The 12666-nt window shown below is 35.0% G+C and overlaps 1 protein-coding gene across 3 annotated transcripts in view; it reads left to right on the top strand.

Annotated features, from left to right (window-relative positions):
* Positions 1-12666, top strand: part of COG6 (component of oligomeric golgi complex 6) — a 73595-nt gene that overhangs the window by 32568 nt on the left and 28361 nt on the right. For all 3 annotated transcript variants that reach the window (XM_026859541.1, XM_026859549.1, XM_026859557.1), the window contains 6 exons: positions 1954-2036; positions 2276-2346; positions 3505-3598; positions 7351-7479; positions 7582-7673; positions 12034-12098. In XM_026859541.1, coding sequence (XP_026715342.1) covers positions 1954-2036; positions 2276-2346; positions 3505-3598; positions 7351-7479; positions 7582-7673; positions 12034-12098 — 534 coding nt within the window. The remainder of the gene's footprint in view (positions 1-1953; positions 2037-2275; positions 2347-3504; positions 3599-7350; positions 7480-7581; positions 7674-12033; positions 12099-12666) is intronic.

Below are 12666 nucleotides of genomic sequence, written 5' to 3' on the forward strand. Positions count from 1 at the left end.
GTGAGATCTTACCAGTTTGTAATTTATTTTCTTATGAAAGAATGTACCTTTTAACAGAATGGCGAATTTCTGATGAGTTTGAAATGTGCAATGAAAGATTCTAGTAAAAAAATCAACATTAAATTCTAGTTTGTGTAATGTGTTTAAGGGGCGAATGAGATATCATGTGGTTCTGCACTTCAAAAAGACTTTTATGAAGTCTGAATTTTCAGTGAAAATGTTTTAAAACTTCATCACACTCAAATAAAGCAAGTGAGAAATTTGCAGTCCTTGAGTAATATGTAGTACTGCCCTTGTGCATCCGTGTGTGCGTTTTGCATATGCATGTTATATAGGTATTCTGTGATTTGAAACAATATAAGATGAGACTTTCCCTCATTATTGTTTGATTGGTGAAGATATTAGGTGCTGATTGACTTTTAGCCACATTCCAAAACAAGTTTTGAATATGTTTATGGTTTAAATAAGTATGCACATTGTTTTGCAGTAAAAGCAAACTGAATGATGAGAGAATTGAGTAGACTTAATAGATTTTTACTATTGTAGTTGCATAGAAACCTTCACTTAAATGTAGACTACCTACTGAGACATACTACCTGGTTTCCACAGACATCCTGTTTGCAGTTAAAGCATTATGAAAGATATGGAACAGATAACCATAAACAGTGCTAACAAAAGCATAAATGGAATGTGTTAAATGATTTGCACTTGAGTAATTGCTGTATGCCTTTGTACCAACTATTAACTGTGAAAGAACATTCAGGTTTCTAAAAACTCTACACCAGCTAAAACCAGGACAACATGTTGCAGGGAACAATGACAGCAATGCTGTGCCATTTATTTGGTGCTTCATTTGCAGTAGAATGAGGATTAGGCCTTTTGGTACTTTGATCTGTCTAAAAAACGTGCAGAAGTAACTGAAATGGCAGACTTCAGTAAAATAGTGTGTGCTTTTCCCTATGATAGAATCAACCAGCATGTTTAAAATATTTTTAGTCAGCTTCTGTTTTGGCTTTTTTTTTTTTTTTCTGAAGGAAGAGTGAATTGGGTTTTTATAAACATGATCTTCAACACAGTTGATGCAAGACAGTAGGTTAAATCAGTGTCCTATTTCACTTAGAGTATGTTCTACGTGGCTTGAGCCAGAACGAAACTGCTTTCCTGAGGCAAACTGTGTTTAAGTCACAAGAAATATAACAAACAGTTATTTATATCCGAATTAGCTAGTTTCCTCCGTGATGTTCGAAAGATTACTTCATAATAAGACATGTGCTTAAAAATGTTGGTGGGTTTCTGTTTGCTATCTGAAACAGTAACAAAATAACCTTTTTGGCCATATATCCATGTCTTCTAAGGGTTTTTTTTCCTTCACTGCTACTAATATTCAGAGGGGAAAGACTGGCCTGGAAAACCTTGATCTAGTTTGTTACAAATGTTTGATTTTTCTTGGAAATTGTTACTGCATTATATGAAAACAAAAAATACAACCTGTAATCATTGTCCTTTATAATGTTACAGTTTGCTCTTTAGTTGTTAACATTAATGGAGAGGAGATGATGGAATACATAGTAACGTCCTCAAAATTTACCCAAAGTGTTAACTAATAAATGTTAAACACACACATGCTACTTAAAAGCCACATTAAAAACTCAGCTTTGCTGCTGATGATTTTTTTTTTGTGTGTGTGGTGGAAGAAAAGCATGATGCAGTGGGAAAGAAAAGAATCCTAAGACTCTTAAGGTGGAATGAAAGGCAAGAGGTGGCAGAGGGGAGCTTGTATTTTCAAATCAGCACTTGGAACACAGACCTGCAAAGAACATAAATATGGAATTGAAAAGGGGAGTATAGAGTACTAGATACTTGGATGAGAAGTCACTGCGTTTTAAACACTGCTCTTTGTTTGTTTGTTTGTTTGTTGTTTTTTTTTAATTTAATTTTTTTAAATTGATTTAGGACTTTTTCAAGGCTTTGGGAAGAGTAAAGCAAATTCATGATGATGTCAAGATACTCCTCCGGACAAATCAGCAGAGAGCAGGGTGAGTGCTATTTAAATGCGTGTAAGGTAACTATTTACTAGTTAAAAGTAGAAGTCACAACAAGGTCTCATTCTTTACTTCATATGACTTACAGACTATTTAATAAAAAACCCCAAAGAATAGTAACATATTTTAAAATCTTAATAATTGTAATTATGCTGTGTTGTATTTGATTTATACATGCCTTTGCTAGTACTACCTAAAATAGTAATTGCAAATAAAATCTTTTTGTCTTGTAGCTTGGAAATTATGGAACAGATGGCTTTACTGCAAGAGACATCTTACGAACGACTTTACAGATGGACTCAAAGTAGGACTAAGAATGTTTTTATTTTTATGAATATTATGATGATTTCTTTAATTCCTTGATGTGGATTGAACTCAGCAAAAAACCTTTCCAAGATTAATTACCAAGGCTTTAGGTTTCCTTCTTAGTGAAAGATTTGTTGTGAACCAAATAGTTAATTGGAGATTCTATCCTATTTTGGACCAATCTTGTTTCTATTTGTAGAAGTGTATTTTTTTATTTGTATTTTTAGATGGTTTTCCACAGAGAACAACAACTACAGTTTGGTAGTCTAAATAAATTGTTAAGTGTATTGTATTTCATTTTCTTTCAGGTTACAGGGAAGTTGGTTTTGACAATTTGGTAGTAAGATCTAATTTAGTGGGAGGAGTGGCTTATTACCTTTAAAAAAGAAAAAAAGAGCCAACCTTATTTTATCAGGATGCTCTTTTGAATGATTGTAGGTGATTATTTTTTTGCATATTTAGTCTGGATCCAAGCATCAGTGTTTGACGTAACATCTTGGTAGTGTAAAATGTAGATGCCTTTTTATTACTTCTCTTTTCTCCTAAGATATTGACAGGAAGATTTGTGGAGAAAAAGCTGGTGTCATGTGATATTATATTCATTAGCTGTTTTCCAGTGGATGCTGAAACATCAAATAATGGTGGTTTCACCGTAATGAAAATTAATTTTAATGCCGATATTTGATTTAGTTTATGGTTTCCACATTCTTGAATGGAATATGCAAGATTACATAGTTAATATGATTAAAGTAAAAAGTCAAACAAAACCAAAAAAGCAAACTCACACCTTCATGTAATACTTGCTCCCTTTTTTCTTAACAGTTTACCTGGAATGTGATAAACAGTTTAAAAAGGGCCTGACAGAATTCTGATGATTGAATGATTTAATATTTGTATGTGGATGCAAACAGATACTAAGCTTCCTTTAATTTATATTATTGTTGGAATTTGTGATGGATATCCATTTTACATTGACGTATTGCTTATGGGGGAATTTAATTACATTAATACAAACTAGGCCAGGTAACCTATTGTGAAGGCTTCAATTCAAAATCAAAAACCTCTGAGTTCTTAACTCATTTTCTTGTTTGACAGCTTGTCATAAAAGGTATTACAATATAAAGAATGCTCTTTTATCTGTGTTGATATTTTATAGATGAATGCAGGACTTTGACACAAGAATCATGTGATATTTCTCCTGTTCTCGCTCAAGCCATGGAAGCCTTACAGGATAGACCTGTCCTGTATAAGTAAGTAAATATTCGTAATTAACAGAAAGGAGTATTTCCAGCCTATAAAATTTAAAGATGGTCATGAATTACAGTGCCAAGGATGGTGGCAATTTAATCCTGTGACAGATAAAAAAAAAAAAAAAAAAATCATGGTACAGTAAATGTCATTGGACTTTTTCCAACTTACTGGTTTCTAATTAAAGTAAAACGTCAGATTGTTTTTATTTGAATCTAAATGAATTGTGAATTTCTTCTGCTCTCATTTCTGAGGAAAATAATGCTGTCCAAAGCATGTCAGTGTCTCATTTAAATTCCCAAAGTAAAAAATTGATAAAAGCTAATTAGCTCTTACTGAAAGGCTTCTAGTAATAAGAATGTCTTCCATTATGAGTTGTACAGTAATCTATAATAAAAAAAACCTACTACATATGGGTCTCTAAAGTGTTGGGGTACTTACATATATATAAATAAAAAATACACTACTCATTATTTAGTCAGAATTTGCTGAAGGAACTTAACATAAACGAAATGATAGTCGAGACAACCACGAGGTGGCACTGTAAGAACTGTTTTTATTGGGGTGACCATACCTGAAGAGGTACTTTTTACACATCTTTGCTTTTTAGGGTCTTGTTGTTTGAAAAATGCTTTCATCATGTTTTGCAACTATTGAAAATTAATTTTAGCCACAGGCATTCAGGACAGCAGAGTACTAGGCAGTCTTTCAAAGGCTAGCCTTCTCTTTAAGTGCATCAAGTGTATGAGGGTGGGGGTACGTGACACTGTAAATCATGGACCAATTCCCAGGGAAAATGTATAGTGCAAGTGGATCTTAAAAATTCTGTCAGTATGAGAAAGAGTGCACATACCAACATGCTCAGTCAGTTCTGCTGGTTAATTTGAGGGAGAGATGGTGTCATTCCATCTCCCAGCTATTACATGTGGTACACTGCAGTACATTGGGCCATAGCTGGGGATTGCAGAGTCCATGAGTCCACAGAGAACTTGTGTTCTCTCCTCCAGGCCCTCTTTCACAGCTGCAAAGGATCAGTCGCAACTGTGTTCAGAACATTTTATAGGATTCTTTATGGATACAGTTTATATTTTCTGTAATAAATATTTAGTTAAATTATGTTACTTTCAAATGTCATAAAGTCATTGTTTCACTTTCTTAACATTTATGGAAAAACCCTCCATCTTCTGTATAAACCCACAACCGGCTAGTTTAAAGCAAATTTGCAAAAGAGCCTTTGTTTTTCTTCTGACATCTCTCTCACAAACATCAGTAGTGGTATTACCAAACGTATAATTTGGTAGGTAGGACTTTTCTTCTGCCAAAAAGGCAAAAGTAAACATTACTGTAGAAGATGCAGCCATATGTCTCTCATCATAGGTTATCATGCTTAACTACTTGCTACAGCAGTATTGTTAAAGTTGCAGTACTTTACATTTTAAATCTCAAGATTTAGTTTACTTCAATAAATTTTTGTGTATCTTTAGTAGATAACAAACTGCTGAGTTCAAAATGTAAAAATTATGTCACAGAAGAAATTAATTTTAAAGTTTTGGTTTAATGATACAAGCACTGCTGTGTGAACTAAGGACTTTTTTTCCAAATCACACCCCTTGCATCTGATAAAGATTGTGATTTGATTGGGAGGAGGTAAGATGGAGAAGGGCTGGAGTTCAGAAGCAAAACTACAAATTCTTGTTTTCTTATATTGACTTTTGGTGACAGAAAGATTGCACTGTGGATGGGTGCACTATGGAAACTGCAGTCAGTAGGGATCTGAAATAAACATTTCAGTTTGGTTTTCACTTCCTGGTTCTAACGGAAAGATTGAAAACTGTTTCATAGAAAATACATGGAGTCACAGCTCAAAGCAATGTTCCTCTTCCATCATCCACTCTGCCTTTCAAAGCTTTTTCTCCACCTCCTTCCTCTCCTCACAGTGATCATTACTTCACTGGGTTTTTAAAAATTTGAAGCTGGGCTGAAAAGAATCCAAATGTTTTCTTCCCCTGACATGAGTACATACAATAACATAGTAGTAAATACTGTGTTTCTAGTGTAAATAATAGTTATTGCTGCATTTTTCAAGATGTAGGATTTTGTAATAGTTATACCCTATTCTACTGAGAGCAAAAGGGAAATTAGTAGTTTTCCTTTTTAAATCAATTATCATTATTAAATGCTGGTTTTAAAACTAATAGCAAGATCACAAGGTTTGTTTCGCTGCTGAATTTTTAATGATCTGTTATATAGCTGTTTGTTGGGGGGTGGGGGGGAAGCTTAGCTGGTTTCTACAAACACTTCAGATTTTTCACTGCAATGCTGCTGCTCTTGGACTGTGGGTAGTCAGCATATCCCGCTTTTAATTGCATCTTTTTTGTAAATAGTAATTTATTAAAGACTTTTTTCATTAGACATTTTTTTTTTACTGCAGATATTTGCTCTTTGAGTTAACAAGTACAGTGTATTAAGAAGATGATGTAAACAAATTTCTGGATCCTTCAGGGTGCTTTTTTCCCTGTCTCTCAGCTAGTAATGTAGATTGAAAAGAGCAAGACTGAAGGTTTCCTTGGACTTTTTATAGCATAATAGAAATCTAATTGAACTTGACTTGGAACATATTTGAAACAGTATATTATTTTCTTTTGTATTTTGTTTCCCACATCTGTTAATTGTGAATGCAGTACTCATTTAACTTCAGTCAGTGAGTAACATGCTTTTTATTATTTTTATATCTGTTCAGCTGCTGGGTGTCATTGGTAAGTGACACCATGCTTACTCTTTGGCATTTCTTCAGTTATATTGGAAAAATAAACTGTCATGTGCGTTTTCTTTTTCTCCTTTGTAATTTATGTGTTTTGTTGAAAATGCTGGAATTCCATTTATTTTCAAAAAAATGTAGTGATCCGTGGCTTGCAAAAATCCTGTCCCTTAGCAGATGTATCAGGGCTGCTAGCAGTGTTCATTTCCCATCCTTCACTTGCTATCGTGCTTCAACTCCAACAGGAAGGTAGCTTGCCTGCTCCAAAGTGTGTATGTTCTTGGTACTTCCTCTAATACCAGCAAGCAATTTGAAATTATACACTCTGGGCTGTAATTGTCCATCCATTAAATATCTAATTAAGACTCACTTGATTAAAACCAGTGAACAACTATCAAATGAAAAATTTTTTTTTGCTACTAATCATGTGGTAGCCTAGAAGGAGAAAGTCTTGTATTGTAGCACAATCAGTTGCTGCTTCTGTCAGTCAGCTGGACCACATGTGAACAGGACTCCTAAACCTGTCAATTCACAGAATCATAGAATCATGTAGGTTGGAAAAGACCTTGAAGATCATCCAGTCCAACCATTAACCTAACATTGACCGTTCTCAACTACACCATATCCCTCAGCACTGTGTCAGCCTGACTTAAACACCTCCAGGGATGGGGACTCCACCACCTCCCTGGGCAGCCCATTCAAATGCCTAACAATCCAATTCATGCTTATGTGTACAAAAATGGAAAAGCTGATTTTTCATTTTCTTATTTATTTGTGTGGGGTAAGGGAATGGGAGGGTCAAGGAAAAGTTATCTTTAGTATATGTTTAGAGGAGTCAAGAAAATCAGACAGTTTTGAATGCTTCATTGATTCAAGCGTTGATGCAAGATTTCTAGAACTCTAAAAATGGTTTCTCCTATTAACTGTAAAGTTGTGCTGATAAACTGTGGTGAGGTGAAGTGTTTTATTTTACCCATTTTCACGTTTCAATAACAGGTACACGTTGGATGAGTTTGGAACAGCTAGGAGGAGTGCTGTCGTCCGTGGCTTTATAGATGCTCTTACTAGAGGAGGTCTGGGAGGTACTCCCCGCCCTATTGAAATGCACTCCCACGATCCTCTGAGGTACAGTACTAGCTAGAACATATATGAAGTAATCCTTCTTTTGCCTGTTGGTAATTTGAATCCCTGGCACCATAAACCACTGAAATTTCTGTCTTTATTTAGGTATGTAGGGGACATGCTGGCCTGGTTGCATCAAGCTACAGCTTCTGAAAAAGAACACCTAGAAACTATGTTAAAGCTTGTAACTATTCAAGGTAGGACTAGATTTTAAAACATGATTTGTGAAGTGATAGAAAGTAAGTCTGTGGTGAATCAGAAAGTGGGATTAATTTCTTAGGCTGGGCTTCAGTTGTGAGAGTATTGAGTTTAGATTTTCCTGGAAATAATTTCAGAATAGCTGGTGGTTGCATTTTGCCAGAAGAAAGCCTTTAAGGAAGAAGAGTATTTCAGAATGCACTCTTCATTTTACCATGCTTATAATAGTTTTAAACTAAATTTATAAAGGGAAATTTTAGACTGTAGTTGAGAGTTCAAAAACTGTCTGTAACGTATATGAATACATACCTCTCTGAAAACATTTTCATAGGGTTGCTTATTGATATATTTAGAATTCACGTTATGCCTTGCTCATTTGTTCGGTAATTTTTTAAAAATGTAATTACTTCTTCCTATAATTCTCTTCCTTCTATGCTACAAGTAAAATGGAATTTTCTTCTGGCATGTAACATACCATTGCAGGTTTGCGGAGGTCAGCATAGGCCACTCATAGATATGTGAAGCTTTTTAATATTAAAGCTCTCCTTCATTAACAAAACTACATATTCTCATGCTTATTCTTCATCTCCTTTGCTTTGTTTTAAGTACATTGTACTTTAAAGACCTTTATCCTGTAGAAGCTGTAATATGATTTGCCTCCATAGCTTCAGCCAAAGGCTTTTTTGATAAATTAAGCATGTGTACTCAGTTGTAACAAACTGGTAAGAACTTCCACATGGTCTGTATCTGGTGAGCTCTTCAGACTGTCCATCTTAATTGAGTCCTGTTCTGGGATTTAAAGTGAATATGCATTCTTATTTTCCTTACTGCTGGAAGTATTAATTAGCTTTCCTAATAAACAGTATATGAGCAAGGAGGCTGTTTAGGAACTTTCTAAATCAAACTGAAGGCATGTTGTTGTTTTTAACTACAGTTACAGTGAACTATAGAAGTGAATTTACTATTATTTACTGACTATCTCAGAGAGACAGGAAAGCAGACCTTATGACTGTTTTATGGTGGAGAAAATGACATGGCAGTTTTTTATAGATGACTCTCTGATGCTTCTGCTGTAACTGGGAAGTCCATCAGGAAAAGCTGGCCCCATGGAGGATATTACTGTATCTGGTTCTGCTGTAGACCGAGCTACTGCTGCTCCAGGCTGCATTCTGTCCTGAAATTGTCTCACCTCTTTGTGCAATGCTCTTTATTTAACTAGTAAATCCCTTGGCATTCTGGCAGGACATCAGGCTGAGATGCTATGACCACATAATTAGATGTATTTAGAGCATTTCAGCCACAGATCAGCGTAAACTACTTGGAAATACAGAGAATATAAATGTTTTTGGGAAAAATTTAAATTTAAAAAAAAAAAATCACCAGGCCAAAACTTTTTCCCCAAGAGACTATTATAAACAAGAGATTCAGTATTTATGTCTGAAGCAAAAAATATATTTTCCTGAGCTCTCTAGGCATAGATTTGCCATCACTGTTCTACAGTTCTCAAGAAATGTGAAGAGGGTTTCTTAGCTTCATACTGGAAGCAACAAAGCCTGGAAGGTGCTGTCCATTAACTATTCCTCTGCATCTTAGGGACATTTTTTTGATGACAGTTGTGGTTATATGATAAGATCTGTAAGACAAAACAGTACTTAATGAGATACCACTGGGTTTAACAAGAAACATTTATTGAAAGTGCAGCCTTATGAAGTACCCTTAGATTATATGCTTTATATAAATACAGATTCTGAGTTGGTAGTGGCTAATCAGTGAGTACAGTGTCTATGGTACTGAGGGATTGAAGTTGAATTTCTTGTGCTATCGTACAGTCTTCAGATGTCTGGTTGCACAGGCTACAGCAGGGATTGAGTTAATCTCACTTAGCCATTTAAAAAGTGGACATCTTGTTTATTTGCAGTTACAGATAATGACAGAGATTTGTGTCTCCAGAGGGCACATCTTCCCAACAAAAGTTAGGTCTAATATAGGCATTTATGGAGATCTTCATCACATCTGCTTTATTTGGGGTTTTTTCCATTCCCGATAGAGGGAGCCCAAACAACTACTATAGATAAAACACCTAACTGGGAGTCTAAAGTTAGTTTTAACTTTAATGTCAATTTGAGTAACTTTTTGCAGATGGAACTGATTTTATTATTTTAATTCAGGCATCTCTGCTCTGAGATAAGGTTTCTGTGTAAATTCTTCTATAAAATCTGTGTAATTTCAGAACTATGGAGAATGTGGTAAGTCGTAGCTACGCAAAAGCTTCCATTCTTTAGAAAAATTAAAAAAAAAAAAAAAGCCACGTGTAGCTATGGATGAGACAGAGGTGGATTAGGTCCTGGTGGAAGAAAAATTGCATGAATGTCACATTTTTGGAGACATGTTCCCATACCAGTTTTTACTTCAAAGAGAACAAAATATGTAGCCCATAATCAAGTGCTCAAGAATAGCATTTACTAAGTTTTAAAATTGCAAATGTTAACTGTTTAAAATTAATCCGACCAAAAATGCTATTAAATTTTTAAGCACTGAAAACATATTCAGAAGAATTTAACTATTTTGCATTGTACTGGACAAGCATAAAGCATCTGGTTCTCTTCTTTGGAGTTTAGGTATTCTGCTAACAGGAGCCTTCCAGTCTTACAGAGATCTCATGCTTGAAAGGAAGGGAGAATTGCAGGCATTCTGTTTAAGAGATGCAGTAGAAACCCATTTTTCATGGAGTTATATGAACCCAGATGGAGAACAGAAGCCAAACCATGTCCAGGAAAGATGTCTCCGTCGAAGGATATACAGAGAAAAATGATAGGTGATGTGGCAGATGGCCAGAAGCATATCTTCAGTAATGAACTGTTTTCTAGGAATTATTTTGGGTCTCTTAGAATTGTTTTCTACCATAATTCTGTGTCAGTGTGAGGTACTCATACTTGCAACAGTTGCATAACTGTTGTGCTGGAAGATTTCTTTTTACTGTTTTCTGAATCCAGAATATTCTAATTGGACATGAAGACATATGTAAAGGCACAAGCATGCGATATTTCAAGATTGTAATTCCATATCCTTTGATATTTGAACTTGTATATTTTTGCAGCTAAAACTTTCATACCCAACAACTTGTTAAGTCAATCTAGTCTAGATATACTATTGCAAATATGTGCTAGGTGCTTGTTATATTGATGAACAGTGAAAGTGTGACTGTTCCTACTAAAAAATGTGTAAATTGTTAGGGTGTATCTGGGAGCTGCCATTACATAACAGACCATACATCTTGTGATTTGTAATCTTGCTTTATTCTTTAATATCAGTACTCAAAATATATAAATATATTTTTATTACCTTACCAATTTAGTATGCTGAAGTTCTTACAGCTACCACACTGAATTCAGTTTCTGCTTATGTGGCTTTTCACGTATCTTGGTGTAAAGAGACATTGGCACAGATTTCTGATCTTTTATAATTTTTACTCTCAGAGGTAATCTCTTTTTCAGATGAAATAAGATCTGCAAAATATAGCTTCAGGTCACCTGATTTCTGTCACATGTTACAGTCAGTTTGTTTACTGTTCATTGCATGGGTCCCATCTGAAGATGAACTCCTGTTGACAAGTTTTAAATTAGAATTGAAGTATTGCTTTCTCCATAAATCTATTCCGAGTTGTTACTGAAGTGAGAGTTTGAAGATCTGTTGCTTTCAGTTTGATTGATTTATGACAGTACTGGTTGCCATGCAACAATTCATTTGTGTTCCATGATAAGATAGGGCAAATATTCTCTTTTGTATATAGTTCTTTGAAAGATGAGTTTCAATTGCTTCTGGGGAGGAAGAGTTTGCTAATGCTGCAGCACACAGCAGTGTAGAGCTACATATGTGATTTAATTTGTAACAATGCCATGAGCACATCAGCACCAAATGCTGACAGACATGTATTTATAGTTCAGGCCTTTCAGAATGGTGTGTAATGTTGCTCCTTGAGCATCTCACTGGCCTTATTTTTTTCTTATTTAATTTCATGAAGTGCTAATATGGAGCCTTACGGTGACAGTCTCTTGCTAGATCATTTATTCTCCTTGCTACTTCTCCTTCAAATCCCCAGGCACTATGTTGTGCTAGGAAGCAATTGCATAGCATAAGGTAATGACTCTCCAGGACTCTGCTTTGTCATGCAGCTATTTCTTAATGGCTAGATTTGAAGTTCAGTGGAGGTGTAAACTAGTCTTCTAGAGAGAAAAGAACATGAAGTTCATAACGCTTTTTATGGAGGAGTATCTCCTACATTTGTTTATTTGTTTTACAGTCTTGAAGAAAAGAGAATTATATTTGCATAATCTTAGCATGTGTTTGCATTAACTGTAGGTGTGGAAGAAAATATTCAAGAAGTAGTTGGGCACATCACAGAAGGTGTCTGCAGGCCTCTGAAGGTGAAGTATTTTGTTTTCCTTAGCATTCTAAATATAAAATTTGTTCTGTCATGTTTTTCTAGAACCTGTGTCCTCATCTCTACAATGAATTTTCATTGTCCTTGGTTAAGAGTCAGATTCTTAACTTTGAGAATCATAAAACCCTACAAAATTAAAGAAACAATAGATCATAGATACCTAGTTTAAATAGTCACAGTGAGACATATTAGGATACTAAATCTGTATCTTGGTTTTTGTTTTACTTTTCCTAAGTTCAGGACTGCTTATGTACAGAAATTTAGCTTTGGGATAAATATATAGGAATGGCAGTAGGGGATCAAATGAAAAATAATTTAATTTGCTACCCTGTTTTTCATAGTGACCATTAGCATATACTTAGGGAAGAATGTACAGGTTGTGCAGCTGTGCTGTAGAATATTTTCCTCACCTGTTTGTGGACATACTGAGCCATAGCTACTGTCTTTATATTTAATTGACCCCACCAGATTTTTTGCTTGCATGAATATGTCAAGTTGATATAAAATGTTATATTCACAACATATTCTTTAGGAGGGAAGTGCACAGTTTT

The sequence above is a fragment of the Athene cunicularia genome (assembly GCF_003259725.1).
Source record: "Athene cunicularia isolate RWA chromosome 1 unlocalized genomic scaffold, athCun1 chr1_part1, whole genome shotgun sequence".
Taxonomy (NCBI): domain Eukaryota; kingdom Metazoa; phylum Chordata; class Aves; order Strigiformes; family Strigidae; genus Athene; species Athene cunicularia.